Below are 16236 nucleotides of genomic sequence, written 5' to 3'. Positions count from 1 at the left end.
GCCAACATATTATCCTTTAGCCATTGACTTATTTGTTTTAACTTGTTATTTATAGTTGTTATCTTATTGGGATCTGCTGTATTTAAGGGGTGCAGGAGCTGAATAAATGAAATCCGGATATCTGGTAACCCTACTTCAGACCAAAGTGGGTGTGGGTGGGCCCCTGTCCACCCGATCCCACTCTTGGCTACGTCATTGATTTATTGAAAAAAAAAATAAAAAATAGTGAGATGAAATTGCTGAAGAAACGATGAGGTGGGTTTATGACACAAGAAAGAATGAGTAAATATATTTATACAATTATGCAAACCAATAACGTATATGGCAGGGGTGTCCAACCTGTGGCCCAAGGGCCACATGTGGCTCCGTGAAGTATTTTGTGCGGCCCCGGTCGAAGGCGATGTAGTATTTTCCTCTGCTGCCTCCGGGTGTTTACCGTCTTGCCGGCTCCCTCCTCTGTCTTGCTGCAGCGTTTGCGCGGCCCCAGAAAAAAAATTTTCAGCCAATGCGGCCCAGGGAAGCCAAAAGGTTAGACATCCCTGGTATACGGTATATGTATTTGTTTAAGTAAATCAGTATAATTAGGCAGATTTAAAGCTAGAATGAAGGGTATCAATGGAACGTTTGGAATGATGCATCCCTTATGTATATAATTATTTTTATTCAGGTTATACTAAATATTAATTTGCCAAATATCTACTCTTCACCCTCCAGAAGGTAGAGATAATTTGGCTGAACTGAGCTGATGCCCTTTAAGATTGTCAAAAGCAAGCCTTTTGACAGATTTTATCTGTTAATCATTTTTCGCAAATTGTTTTCAGAAAAGCTGCCGGGTGTTTAGTGTGGGCGTAGGCAGAGATCACATATTGAGTGCCAGGGAGCAGCGGCAGCATCTGAAGCATAGACAGGTGCTGACATATCCTCTGAGCCAAAGGAAACCTGCTGAAAGGTGGAGGCTTAGGAGGGAAAAGGGAAAAGCTCAACTAGAACGACCCAGCTCCCCTTGCACGTCATGTGTAAAACATCAGCTCTTCACGCCAACGATAACACTGAAAAGGGGTCCATGCTCTCAAAACGTAAAACATTGGCCTGTCATAGAAAAGTGGGCCAAGTACTCAAATGTCTGGATCATTTTGGAGGCTATCTGCGTATTTGCACTGACAGGGAATGTCTCCCTCTCCACCCCTTCCCTGCGTACCTCTTTAAAAGTTCGCCTGCATGAGTAGCATCTGTCACGTGCTGCTTGTGTCAGCATTGGCTCCCTTCTGACGTCGCGTCCTGGCCGCAGGTCCAGGACGTGGCATCAGAAGGGAGGCGGGCGCAAGCAGCGGGTAGAAGGTGCTTCTCGTGCCAGCAAACATTTCAAGAAAGTATGCGGAAGGGGCACTCAAGCAGCAGGGAAAAGTGGGGGAGGGGGGTGTCCAAGCAGCAAGGAAGAGTGGGGTGTGGTGATGCTGGACGCCACTGCCCTGGGTACCAACCTCTCTCACTGTGCCACTGCAGACTACATCAGCAGTATCCAGATGGTCCCCTGGACAGCCCAGGGATGGAATTTGGGCCGAGATTTGCATTATTTGGCTAGCAATGATATTCTGCCAGTAAATCCCTCCTTCTGCACGTTATAAAATGAGGTTGGTTATGCACCGAACTTCATTGAATAACCAATTGGCTTATAATTGATGTGAATTGGTACAAATTAGCAGCTACAAATGTAAGTGCCCTTAGCTCTGCAAAATGTGCATAAAATTTGCATAATGCTCTTCACTGGCAGGAGGGGTGCCCAATCCCTCCCGCCAGACAAACCCCCGAACCTCCGGCGCAATCACTCGTCACCGGCAGGAGGGATGCCCTGTCCCTCCCGCCGGACCACTCCCCCGGATAAAGTGCCGGGTTTTGAAAAGCCATCCGGACGCCCGAATTTGTCCTTTAAGAAGAGGACGTGTCCGGGTAAATCCAGACATCTTGTAACCCTAGATATGCGGGCACAGATGGCGCACAAGTGCTGGTATTCTAAATATTTGCATATAGAGCATGCACAGAAATGTGGACGCCTAACTTGCAGAACTGCCTTTCGTCTTCTGCTGAACATCTGGATTTATGTCGGCTGCATCAGCCAAAGCTACACACCGACCGGTCTGTATTTAGTTTCACTGTGCTTATATTACCCATGTTCCTCTGCTGTAGCGTTTCATGGCTCATGAGTATAGAAATAAGACCCAGGTACATGTAGCATTTTTTGTTTGTTTTTAGGTTCATCAGTATTACAGCTGCCTCCCAGATGACAAGGTGCCCTATGTGAATAGTCCAGGAGAAAAATCTAGAATAAAACAACTGTTACAACAGCTGCCGCCTCATGACAATGAGGTAAGTGATAGAACGCCATTTAGCGTACGTCTGCTCTGGCCTGTTGAATGTACAGTAAATTACCATGGGCATTCTGAACACTAGACCAAGTAATGGTGGAGGCGGTCCTCCCCGAGGGCACCAGCACTCCTCCTCTTCCCCGCCCCTTCCAACTCCTCCCCCTGCCCGCGCACTCTTTTCCATCCCCCGTCCCTTATGAACTTCGGCACTCGCTCTGACATCACGTCCGGACCCGCGCTTAGGACGTGACGACTTAGACCAACTCCAGTGCACTATGGAGGGGTTCTGAAAGGTTGACCAAGTGTGGGCGGGGATCACGGATCTGTAAGCAAATTAATTGGCCAGTTAGGTGCTAACAGGCAATTATTGGCGTTACCAAGCAGATCTGCCCTGTGTGCCTAAATTTCAAAGCGGACAATGCCAAAGGAGTTGTGGCAGTGGCGTAGCAAGGGGGAAAGGCACTTGGGGTGGTGACCAGGCCAAGGAAGTGACATCAGAGAAAGAGTCGCCGCCGGTGCGAGTAGCAGGTTGGGGGTTGCTAGTCACGCCAAGAACGTTAAGAGGTACGGGGGAAGGGAAGGGGCACGCAGCAGTGGGTGGCAGAGAGGAGGACGGGAGCTGGCGCCCCCCCCCCCCCCACACCAAGACGGCACCCAGGGCCGACCGCTCCCCCTTACTATGCCACTGGGGGCATGGGTGGGTATAGAATGCCTAACCTCCATTAGTTGGGTGCCAGCATTTACACCAGCTTTTGAGAGGCATAAATGCTTGTGCCCAAAGTTAGGCCTCTGAATCTTAGGCGCATCCTATTTATACCAGGGTTTCCTTGGCCTAAATATTGGCGCCTAAGTCTGCTTTAGGCATCTAAATGGAAAACACGCCCACGATCCGCCCCCTAACCACGCCTACTTTCTGGAAGGTGCAGACCCTACCACCCAATTAATTTTAATTTAAACCAGTGATAAAGGGCTAATTGCTTTTATTGGCACCGATTACGCTTTTTAACAATTGCGTAAGGCACGCCAATCTAGGCACCTACCTTTAGGCATTTTTTAAAGAATCAGGGCCAAAATGCTGACTAAGCCAGTTCTATAAAAGACGATCTGTGCATAGCATCCCTTACGGAATATTAGTTGGGCACAGATTATCCCAGTGCCTAACTTTGGCTGCCATTTATTCAATCCCCCACCCCCCCCCAGTCAGTGAAACAGCCATGCAACACAATCAGGTTAATTAGGGTAGGCTCGCATACAGGAAAGATTCTTAAGTTACCCAAAAACGTGATTGGGCATTGCTTCTTAGCAAACCATAATTGTGTTTTCTGTGGCCTGCATGCACATATAGAAAATATTTTCTTTAGAAAATTGAGATCTCGCATCAAAGAACATGTGGCATCGATGTGTTTATACTCAAGTAGTGCACCTCTGGAACAAAACCTCACCTAGGTGAACCCAGAGGGCCTCCTTGATTGTACTAGGTTAAGAACATAAGAATTGCCGCTGCTGGGTCAGACCAGTGGTCCATTGTGCCCAGCAGTCCGCTCACACGGCGGCCCCCTAGGTCAAAGACCAGCGCCCTAACTCAGACTAGCCCTACCTGCGTACGTTCCGGTTCAGCAGGAATTTGCCTAACTTTGTCTTGAATCCCTGAAGGGTGTTTTTCCCTATGACAGACTCCGGAAGAGCGTTCCAGTTTTCTTCCACTCTCTGGGTGGAGAAGAACTTCCTTACGTTCGTACAGAATCTATCCCCTTTCAATTTTAGAGAGTGCCCTCTCGTTCTCGGTTTGCTCTGTTTGTATTATGTATTGCGGTTAGATTATTTTTTTGATCTAAAAAGATATGATAGAATCAGTTGAGAGGCGAATTAAGTTGAAATCAGCTTGCACAGTTCATCGTAAATTACAGACGGACTCTTCAGCTAATCTGATTTTGCTTTTTTCTCATTTGCATTATTCTTCCACCAGATTATGTGGTACTTTATTACTACATTTTCCACAGATCAGAGGAGTACGGTATAAACGACAGCTCAAATCCTCTTTTGCTTACGCTGCCATTACAATTTGGAATAATCTACCTGATCACATTAGGACTGATATCAATTACTTAAGGTTTCGTAAAAATTTTTAAACTTTTTTTTTTGTATGACTTGTATTATTCGTGGTATACTGACATTTCAATTATTGTTTGCTTTTGTATTTTCCCGTAGATTTTACAGCCTCTTTAAATGTAAACCGCCTTGAACCTTTTTGGTATAGTGCGATTAATAAGTTGTATATTGCGTTATCTTTGTAATGTTACATTGGCAGGCTTTTGCCTACTCGTACTAGCCTGTAAATAAATATTATATTCATTCTTAGAAGTTAGTGCGTGCTGTTCTGTTCTCGTTATAGAAATCAGTGGGTTGTCAAACGTGTTTTGCACTGGCCTGTTGTGACAGGTACGGCTAGGCAAACAGGCAGACATCTTTGGGACTGCTTGTATGCCTTTAAGTATGCTTAGAAAACATAGCAAGCCTTTTGTGAAAACTCTCCTCTTCCCTTGTCACCATTTTCTGAAAATTGCCTTTCCTAAAACTAATGCCAAATTCTAGGGGATTATAGTTAAGGTTACACTTCTCCCTCATTATTCGCGGGGGATACGGGCAGAGCCGGACCGCGAATGGCAAAAAACCACGATTATCCGGCTCTGACCCACCCCCACCTCCCTGCCGCCTTCCCGGCCTTACCTGGTGGTCTAGAGGGCTTTCGGGGCAGGAGCGATCTCGAGACTACGAAGGGAACTCCCGCAGCCATTTCCTAATGGCGATCTGCACGGGGCAGGAGTGTAGGAAGATCGCTCCTGCCCCGGAAGCCCGCTAGACCACCAGGTAAGGCCGGGAAGGCGGCAGGGAGATAAAAAATATGGGTTTTTTAATCTTCCCCCTCCCCAGAAAAAAAATCACGATTATGTGAAATCGCAAGTGCAGAAACCGCGAATGGGGAGGGGGAAGTGTACCAGATTTCACCAAGTGAAACCCCAGACACATGGCCCCGCCCCCAGCAACGCCCCCACACAAGCCTCCTCTTAAGCTCGCAACTGTGTCCGGGAGGACTTCTGAGCATGAGCGGATGATGTCAGACACATCATCATCGCATCACATCTGCACATGCTCGGACACAGCCCCGAGCTGGCTGAAACCCTGGGCAAACTAATAATTGTAGCCGAATGGTTGGTGCAGAGGCCTGAGAATGTGGGCAACTGGGTTCAATTCCCGTTGCAGCTCCTTGTCACTCAACCCTCCATCACCCCAAATAAGTATGTGAACCACATTGATTGTAACCACAGAAAAATGGTATATCAAATTCCATCTCTTTTCCTTTCATTTTCAATAGTTTTCCATGACCATAGAAAAACAAGCCTAGAATGGAGAAACCAAACCCTCCCCCCCCCCCCAAGAAAGCAAAAAAGTTCTGCCTAATTTATCAAATGTTTTCTGCCTATATGTGACCGTACACATTAAGACCTGCGAAATGCACCGGGTTCCTTCCCTGGAAAAGGGAGAAGCCTGTTTTCTCTGCCCCCTTGATACTGAGTTGCCGATGGCGCTGAAGCCTGTCTCGGAAAGGCAGCCCATGGCAGGAGACGGAAGAAATTGAGACCTGCCAGAGCTACCTAACGGCAGGGCTTCTTCCATCTCCCTTGCTGAAAAAAGAACAAGAGTAGATTACTGTGCCTCCTTAAGAACATAAGATTTGCCGCTGTTGGATCAGACCAGTGGTCCATCTTGCCCAGCAGTCTGCTCACGCAGCAGCCTTTAGGTCAAAGACCAGTCTCCTAATAGAGTCTAGCCTTACCTGAGTACGTTCTGGTTCAGCAGGAACTTGTCTTGAATCCCTGGAGGGTGCTTTCCCCTATAACAGCCTCGGGAAGAGCGTTCCAGATTTCTACCACTCTCTGGGTGAAGAAGAACTTCCTTACGTTTGTACGGAGTCTATCTCCTTTTAACTTTAGAGAGTGCCCTCTCGTTCTCTCCACCTTGGAGAGGGTGAACTACTAATACTAGGATGCTGATGGTACTTGAGTAATATCACTCTAGCATTCTCTGAAGTTAAAAGGGGATAGATTCCGTACAAACATAAGGAAGTTCTTCTTCACCCAGAGAGTAGTGGAAAACTGGAACGTTCTTCAGGAGGCTGTTATAGGGGAAAACATGTTACTAACCCTTAGGAGCTCCTGAGGTAATGATTTGAAGTGCAACAAGGCCGAGGTTGGCGGTAAGATGAGTTTGTTGTTTAAAATGCAAAAAAACCCTTAATATTTAAAGTGTATAATTCCTTTGAGCAGGGAGGAAAGCATAACTGGGTGTAAGCTCCAATTTTTTTTTATGATGTATTTTGTTGTTTATTGAATTTGAATGACTTGCACTTTATGTGTTTTAATTGGTGTACGAATTTGGATTTATGACTTGTTAGCTTTGTAATCCCTTGAGGCTAAAAAGGCAGCGATACATGTAAAGCAAAAAGTCAAGTGGTTTTCTCCCGTGTGCTCATGCCATATATAGGGGAACATTTCTGAAATGCTGTCACCGTGGATTAAAGAATCCACTAAAATTAGCTGAGCATTGTAGGCTAATTATGCAGTGTTGATGCAAATGTGTTAAGTTGCAAAATGGTTGCAAGAGAGGAACGTGTACACTATGATCACCATAGAGAGGAGCAAGATACGTTTTCTGGGGGGGGGGAGTTTGCTTCGCATGACAGTGTGTTGCTAAGCAATGTTGTGTCACAGTCCTTGCAAATATTTTGCATGGTGCCCTCTTCAGAAGATTAGGAGATATACCCGGTGTCCTTGCTCTAAATCAGTGTCTCTCAAACTTTGTCGAGATGGGGTACACTAAAGGGTAGTGGCCACGGCTTGAGGCATCCAGAAGTGCGTGGATGTCCACACGATGACATCACACATATGCATGACATCATCACGTCGACGACGGATGTGCAGAGGCCCTCCAGGTGGGCCTTGAGACGCCAGCAGGGAAGAGGGTCGGAGAGGAGAGGCAGTGGCGCCAGCTGATTGCCTATAAGAGTGTTTCTCAACTACTTCAAGCTAAGTACCCCCGAAGTCTAACAAATATCAGACCTCCCCAGGCCTACCCAAGCTTAGTCAGTGGTGTAGTAATGAGGGAGGGCAGACCACCCCGGGCACTGTCTTTGTGGTGGGGGGTGGTGTTGACTCCTTTCTACACCCACCATCACCACACCGCATACCTCTTTAAATGTTTGCCAGTGCAAGCAGCATCTTCCACTTGCTGCTTGCACCGGCCTTGGCTCCTTTATGACATCACTTCCTGGATACAGGACCAGGACGTGATGTCAGAAGGGAGCTGAGGCCTGTGCGAGCAACAGATGGAAGATGTTGCTTGCACTGGTGAACATTTCAAGAGGTATACGGGGAAGATTTGGGGGGCACACGGTGCAGCGATGCTGGATGCCACTGCCTCTGGCACCAACATTCCTCACTACACCACTGCTTACAATCAGCAGCCCCCTTATCTCAAGAAAGATTAGAAAAGGTTCAAAGAAGAGCGACCAAGATGATAAAAGGAAAGACTAAAAAGGTTAAGGCTCTTCAGCCTGGAAAAGATACGGCTGAGAGGAGATATGATTGAAGTCTACAAAATCCCAAGTGGAGTAGAGCGGGTACAAGTGGATCGATTTTTCACTCCGTCAAAAATTACAAAGACTAGGAGACACTCAATGAAGTTACAGGGAAATACTTTAAAAACCAATAGGAGGAAATATTTTTTTCACTCACAGAATAGTTAAGTTCTGGAACACGTCAGAGGTTGTGGTAGGAGAGGTTAATGTAGCTGGTTTTAAGAAAGGTTTGGACAAATTCCTGGAGGAAAAGTCCATAGTCCGCTATTGAGACAGACATGGGGGAAGCCACTATTTGCCCTGGATCAGTAGCATGGAATGTTGCCACTATTTGGGTGTTTTTTTGTTTGTTTTTTTTTAGTCCTACTATTACTAGTAGGACCTTCAAAAATTTAACGAAACTCATTAATGTTCCTCTCCACGGAAATCTTTAGTAAAAGGCGAAAGATTTATTCGATTTGAAGAGAAACCAGAGATTCTATAAACTTACCTCTGGTTTCTATAGAGGTCGCCCAGATGCTCACGCAAACTAATTGGAGGGGAGATCAGGGAAGGGTAACCAAAACTCCTCTTGCTGCTATCCAGAAGTTAACTGGGGACTGGGCAATATTCAGACTCGTGCCTGGTTAGCTCCACAGCTAATTGCTGTCCAAAATTTAGCCATTTGTTCAACTGGTTACTGCGGATGGGCAGACTGGATGGGCCATTTGGCCTTTATCTGCCATCATGTTACTATGTTCCTATAACCATAAAGTTCTATGACATCACAATGCAAGTATAAAGAGCCTTAGCCAATAGGGAGGGGAGGAGATAGTGAATGCTGCGGATGGGCAGACTGGATGGGCCCTTTGGCCTTTATCTGCCATCATGTTACTATGTTCCTATAACCATAAAGTTCTATGACATCACAATGCAGGTGTAAAGAGCCTTAGCCAATAGGGAGGGGAGGAGATAGTGAATGCTGCGGATGGGCAGACTGGATGGGCCATTTGGCCTTTATCTGCCATCATGTTACTATGTTCCTATAACCATAAAGTTCTATGACATCACAATGCAAGTATAAAGAGCCTTAGCCAATAGGGAGGGGAGGAGATAGTGAATGCTGCAGAAGGGCAGACTGGATGGGCCATTTGGCCTTTATCTGCCATCATGTTACTATGTTCCTATAACCATAAAGTTCTATGACATCACAATGCAAGTATAAAGAGCCTTAGCCAATAGGGAGGGGAGGAGATAGTGAATGCTGCGGATGGGCAGACTGGATGGGCCATTTGGCCTTTATCTGCCATCATGTTACTATGTTCCTATAACCATAAAGTTCTATGACATCACAATGCAAGTATAAAGAGCCTTAGCCAATAGGGAGGGGAGGAGATAGTGAATGCTGCAGATGGGCAGACTGGATGGGCCATTTGGCCTTTATCTGCCATCATGTTACTATGTTCCTATAACCATAAAGTTCTATGACATCATAATGCAAGTATAAAGAGCCTTAGCCAATAGGGAGGGGAGGAGATAGTGAATGCTGCGGATGGGCAGACTGGATGGGCCATTTGGCCTTTATCTGCCATCATGTTACTATGTTCCTATAAACCATAAAGTTCTGTGACATCACAATGCAAGTATAAAGAGCCTTAGCCAATAGGGAGGGGAGGAGATAGTGAATGCTGCGGATGGGCAGACTGGATGGGCCATTTGGCCTTTATCTGCCATCATGTTACTATGTTCCTATAACCATAAAGTTCTATGACATCACAATGCAGGTGTAAAGAGCCTTAGCCAATAGGGAGGGGAGGAGATAGTGAATGCTGCGGATGGGCAGACTGGTTGGGCCATTTGGCCTTTATCTGCCATCATGTTACTATGTTCCTATAACCATAAAGTTCTATGACATCACAATGCAGGTGTAAAGAGCCTTAGCCAATAGGGAGGGGAGGAGATAGTGAATGCTGCGGATGGGCAGACTGGATGGGCCATTTGACCTTTATCTGCTATCATGTTTCTATGTTTCTAGTGAGCTGTTTTAAGTACTGGCTTCCAAGTCTTTGCATAAGGGTTGCCCACTGGCCGACCCAGCACTAACTAGACAATTTAGGGGCAGTTAGCGGTAGTAGTAAGTGGCACTGTCTGATTAAATGCCAGGCAGCTACAAGCAATGTAACTATGAGTTTTCAATGCCAGACCTCAGCTGAATCAATTATAGATCTAAATTTTCTATTTTATCAGTCTTTATTTAATAAAGTGTACTCGACTTCAGAATGCTATTCAGGATCCCGGACAACATTCTGGAGCTAAGCAGATAAGAACATACCGGGTCAGATTAGTGGTCCATCCAGCCCGGAATCCTGCTTCCAGCAGCGTCCCATCCGAATTACGAGTACCTGGTATAATCCTAAAGAGTAACAAGATTCCATGCTGTACCGAGCCATGGTGCGACCCCCCCCCCACCTGGAATACTGCGTCCAGCACTGGTCGCCATACTTGAAGAAGGACACGGTACTACTCGAGAGGGTCCAGAGAAGAGTGACTAAAATGGTTAAGGGGCTGGAAGAGTTGCCCTACAGTGAGAGATTAGAGAAACTGGGCCTCTTCTCCCTTGAAAAGAGGAGACTGAAAGGGGACATGATTGAAACATTCAAGATAATGAAGGGAATAGACTTAGTAGATAAAGACAGGTTGTTCACCCTCTCCAAAGTAGAAAGAACGAGAGGACACTCTCTAAAGTTAAAAGGGGATCAGTTCCGTACAAACATAAGGAAGTTCTTCTTCACCCAGAGAGTGGTGGAAAACTGGAACGTTCTTCCGGAGGCTGTTATAAGGGAAAACACCCTCCAGGGATTCAAGACAAAGTTAGACAAGTATTTGCTGAACAAGAACGTGCGCTGGAAGGGCTAGACTCAGGGCACTGATCTTTGACCTAGGGGCCACCGCGGGAGCGGACTGCTGGGCACGATGGACCACTGCTCTGACCCAACAGTGGCAATCCTTATCCTCTTCTCCCTCGAACAGAGGAGATTGAGAAGGGACATGATCGAAACATTCAAGGTGCTGAAGGGGAAAGACTTAGTAGATAAGGACAGGTTGTTCACCCTCTCCAAGGTAGGGAGAACGAGAGGGCACTCTCTAAAGTTAAAAGGGGATAGATTCCGTACAAACGTAAGGAAGTTCTTCTTCACCCAGAGAGTGGTGGAAAACTGGAACGCTCTTCCGGAATCTGTTATAGGGGGAAACACCCTTCAGGGATTCAAGACAGTTAGACAAGTTCCTACTGAACCAGAACGTACGCAGATAAGGCTAGACTCAGTTAGGACACTGGGCTTTGACCTAAGGGCCGCCGTGGGAGCGGACTGCTGGGCACGATGGGCCACTGGTCTGACCCAGCAGCGCCAATTCTTATGGCCTCAGGAATAAGCAATGTGGGTTTTCCCCATGTCTTTCTTCATAGCAGTTAATGGACTTTTCTTCCAGGAACTTGTCCAAACCTGTTTTTAAACCCAGATAGGGTAACTGCTTTTATCATATCCTCCAGCAGCATGTTCCAGAGCTTTAACTATTTTGATGAAAAGCCTGGTAAAAGCAGGGAGTATTTTTAGATCTATGATTGGTACAGCTGATTTTTAGCACTGAGAAATCACATGCAGATTGCTCTTTGGCACTTGAGATCTTTTTTTTTTCCTCCTTGCATAATGTTTCTGCCTGTATAATGTCTTAGGCTTATCTTGTTACATTATACCACTTGTCATATGAACAGACTCCATTTTTTTTCTGCACCAAGAGATTTCAGCTTACTTTTGCCTTTTTGAGATTTTCAGTATACTTCATGGCTGGTGGTGCCCGCCCGTGCCCCCCATGCACCCCCTGGACCCTCTTCTCTATGCCCCCTTGCTCCTTCCCATTCCCCATTCCACACTTTCGCTCTCCCCCCCCCCCCCCCCCCCCCCTCTCCCGGTACCTCTCAGTCTTCGCCAGTGCGAGTGGCTTCTGCGAGCAAGTTCTATATGCCAGCGTTGGATTTCCTTCTGACGTCACTTCCTGGCCTGTGGCCCAAAAGTGATGCAGAGGAGAACCAGGGCGGCACGAGGGGCATGTTTGCAGAAGCCCCTCGTGCCGGCGAAGATTAAAAGGGACGGGGCAGGGATGGCGCCAGGGTGGTGTGGTAGGGCATGGCGGAGGGGTGCCAGTGCCCCCACGAAGCTGGTGCCCGGGGCGGTCTGCATCCCCCCCCCTTACTATGCCACTGTTCATGGCCCCGATTCTGAAGCACATGGCGCTTATCGCAGGTCAAGCTTAACTTAGGCACCTTTTATAGAATCGCATCTAAAGTGGACTTGGGCGTAGGGTTACCAGACGTCTGGGCAAACCGGACATGTCCTCTTTTTAGAGGACTGTCTGGGTGCCTGTTTGGACTTCCAAAACACACAGCATGCTCAGAGGCCCCCCCCAGAAGCAGCCCGGAGGTCGGAGAAGAGAGATGAGGCTTTGTGGGGGCAGGGCTGGGTTGTGATGGGGCGGAGTGTCTGGTTTTCTACTTTTGAAAATCTGGTAACCTTACTTAGGCACTTTCTATTAATGCCGGTGTTGAAGTCCAAAACAGGCACCTACCACGCCAAACACGCCCACAATTTGCCCCTTGTCATACCTATTTTCTGATGGGCAACAAGAACTAAGCATCTACGCGAAAGTGGTAAGTGCCTATTGAGTTAGGCGCCTACTATCCAATTAATTTTAATTTAAGCCAATTATGAGTTGCTAATGGCTCTATTGGCGCCATTTATGCTAATTAAACACCCCTCCCACCCCCCTTTTTACTAAGCCGCAGTAGAAGTTTCAACCATGGCCCACAGAGCTAAATGGCCGACGCTACTCTGAGGCTCATAGAATTCCTGTCAGTGTCGGAGCATTTAGCGCTCTGGGCTGCAGTAGAAACCTCCATCATGGCTTTTTTCATGGCTTAGTAAAAAGAGGGTGTAAGTTAAGCGCTTAGATTGGCTAAGCGCACCAGTTTAGGCTCCGTAAGTTAAGCACTCAGATTGGCTAAGCGCACCAATCTAGGCTCCGTAAGTTAAGCGCTTAGATTGGCTAAGCGCACCAGTCTAGGCTCCGTAAGTTAAGCGCTCAGATTGGCTAAGCGCACCAGTCTAGGCTCCGTAAGTTAAGCGCTCAGATTGGCTAAGCGCACCAGTCTAGGCTCCGTAAGTTAAGCGCTTAGATTGGCTAAGCGCACCAGTCTAGGCTCCGTAAGTTAAGCGCTTAGATTGGCTAAGCGCACCAGTCTAGGCTCCGTAAGTTAAGCGCTTAGATTGGCTAAGCGCACCAGTCTAGGCTCCGTAAGTTAAGCGCTTAGATTGGCTAAGCGCACCAGTCTAGGCTCTGTAAGTTAAGCGCTCAGATTGGCTAAGCGCACCAGTCTAGGCTCCTAACTTTAGATGGGTGTTTTTGGAGGTTTTTTTTTAAAGAATTTGGGCCCGTGAACTTGCCATGATATTTTCTACCTGTGAAACACATTTTTTTTTGCATATATGCAAAACCTTAACATGAAGATATTATTCATTATTTTATTTCCTTCTGTTACCAACTCGCTTAGGGGCTGTTTTACAAAGCTGCAGGGCCTTAGGTGGGTCTTTTCTGCACGTTAAGACCACTTTTTCGCATTAATGCGCTGGTGTTCCCGTTGCCGCCATCCATTATCTAGACAGCGAGGGCTTACGCGCTAACCCCACGCCAATCGGCTAGCATGCAGCAATGGGGCTGTGCTAATTACGACAAACGCACCCACTCTCTACCCCCCAACATTCTCCCTCAGCCAAAAAGTAAAATGTGTATTTTTGAGTGCACAGGTAGCACATGAGGTTTCGATTGTGGAATGCCTCAGTGCGACCTGTGGTAAGTCCTTTTACCAAGCTGAGGTAAAACATGTTCTTTTAAAATAAGCATGAAATCTTTCCTGCGTAAAACATCTTCTCGTTTGTTTTTTTTAGGTCCGATATTGTAATTCATTGGATGAGGAAGAGAAAAGAGAACTAAAACTCTTCAGCAACCAAAGAAAAAGAGAAAGTTTAGGCAGAGGCAACGTTCGGCCTTTCCCTGTGACGATGACTGGAGCGATTTGTGAACAGGTAAATGGCAACACCCCACACCGTTTGCAGATACTACTCGCTTTTCATCTGCTGGACATTTTCCCATATTAAATAAGCTTTTTTTTTTTTTTTTTTCCAATGTTCATAAACATTAGCTATCAAAATGGGCCTTGTGTACTGTTTCTTGATCTTTTTATCTTGTGCGTATGGGTAGGGTCACCAGATTTTACTTTAGTAAAATCCAGACCTCCTAGACCCACTTCCAGGCCTGCCCCCAATTCCGCCCTAGCCTCCCCTCCCCTTCCCCCCTCCCCCTCCCCCCCCCCCCCCCGCTGCCTGATCTTGTCGGCTAGGATGCGACGTGTGCGCGGATGCCCTCCTGCCCGACGCGATTTCGAGGAAGCTTTTCAAAACCCGGACGGATCCCCGGACATGTCCTCGAAAAGGAGGACTTGTCCAGGGAAATCCTACATATGGGGCTTGATAGTTCAGACCGCAAGAGTTAGTTGGGCTGACTCTTGCGGTCAGCACTGAGCCTAGATATTCAATCAAAAATAGTACAAAAAAAGAGAAAGATTAACCACAAATAACAAGGTCCCCAAAAGGTGAATCAACTGAGAAAAGACCATCTAATAAGATGATATAGGTGAAATAATCAAAAATGAAGGAAAAGATCTCAGAATTGCCACTCCAAGGATCATAATAATATAATCCATATAAGGAGTTGTGGCGTGGATATCTTTCATTGATCAAAAAACCGTCATATATTTAAACGTGACTTAATTCGTCACAGTTCGTATATCTCTTAACTACTCAACAATATTAATTTTAGTAGTTTTTTCACTCTTATTTTGTATATATTTTGTTTTTTTTTAACTTATTTCAAAACTGCGCAAATAGCATATTATAAACTGTGCAAAATGGCAAATTTCAATAGTGCAAGATAGCTGTGCAAAACGCAATATCACTCATAAGTAACATCAGATAAAGCCAAAATCAAGCACTTATCTTTCAACTACTAGGTGGTTAAGGGTAGAAAATAAGCCTGATTGACTTAGGCATTACTAGGCGTTAGTTAAGTGCCATTAAATTAGGCTAGGTAAAACATGGCCTGATATACTGGCACCTTCTCTAAGACAGCTAGCCAAACCTAAGCATGCCTAGGCACCGGTAAATGGGATTCTATAAGCGGCGTCTAGCGGCTGATTGACTACTGCGCCTAAAGTTAGGCACGGTTAGACGCTGTTTATAAAATCAGGCCTAAAGGGCAGAACTTGTCCCCCCGTCTCTGTCCCCGCGGTTAACTTCAGTAAACCATCCCTGTGTCATTCTTTAAGGAGAGAGGGAAGAATCAGAGTAACGACAGCAACAACTCTTCAATCTCTACATTGCATCCCTCGGCACCTGCCTAAATAGGCTTAACCTCCTATAGCTATGCAGACGACATCGCCATTCTCCTTCCTTTTGATCAGCCAACGCCCACCATGACAGACACACTACACAGAACTCTAGAAACAGTGGCAACGTGGATGAAAGACCACAAACTAAAAACGAACCCCGACAAAACAAAATTCATACGTCTCGAAAAAAAAATAAAAGCCCCAACCATAACAAACCTAGTGATAAACTCAATCGCATACCCCCTCCCCCCCCCCATTCAACCCACTCTAAAACTTCCGGGAATGACGATAGACAGAGGCTGCACCATGCAACCACAAATCGACAAAACAATACAGAAATCATTCGCGGTCATGAGGAACCTAAGGCAAGTGTGGAAATTCTTCGACAGAAAACAATTCCAGCTTATTGTCCAGTCCCTAGTCCCAGGTCTTCTAGACTACTGTAACATCCTCTATCTCCCCTGCCCCACAACCATGATAAAACAACTACAAACAGTACAAAACACAGCCCTGAAACGAATCTATTCACTAAGAAAACACGACCACATCACCGAGGCATACCTCGACTCACATTGGCTCCCAATTCAAGCGAGAATACTATTTAAATTCTATTATTTAAATCCATAAATGGTGACAGGCCAGCCTACTTGAAGAACCGCCTAATCCAAACTACTACAACAAGGCACAGGAGAACCCAGACACCATTCACATACCCTCCAATCAGAGACATCAAACGGAAAAAACTGTACAATGGCCTACTA

The 16236-nt window shown here is 46.2% G+C and overlaps 1 protein-coding gene and 1 non-coding gene across 3 annotated transcripts in view; one reads left to right on the top strand and one right to left on the bottom strand.

Annotated features, from left to right (window-relative positions):
- Nucleotides 1-16236, top strand: part of PRICKLE2 (prickle planar cell polarity protein 2) — a 94405-nt gene that overhangs the window by 44820 nt on the left and 33349 nt on the right. For both annotated transcript variants that reach the window (XM_033926593.1, XM_033926594.1), the window contains 2 exons: nucleotides 2251-2364; nucleotides 13977-14114. In XM_033926593.1, the coding sequence (XP_033782484.1) occupies nucleotides 2251-2364; nucleotides 13977-14114 (252 nt within the window). The remainder of the gene's footprint in view (nucleotides 1-2250; nucleotides 2365-13976; nucleotides 14115-16236) is intronic.
- On the bottom strand, nucleotides 8358-8476 carry LOC117351478. The gene has a single exon (XR_004537430.1). It is a non-coding gene; the product is annotated as a U5 spliceosomal RNA (small nuclear RNA).

The sequence above is a fragment of the Geotrypetes seraphini genome, chromosome 17 (genome assembly GCF_902459505.1).
Source record: "Geotrypetes seraphini chromosome 17, aGeoSer1.1, whole genome shotgun sequence".
In the NCBI taxonomy this organism is placed as follows: domain Eukaryota; kingdom Metazoa; phylum Chordata; class Amphibia; order Gymnophiona; family Dermophiidae; genus Geotrypetes; species Geotrypetes seraphini.
Note: the sequence above shows the minus strand (reverse complement) of the source record. Positions and strands in the feature narration are given on the sequence as shown.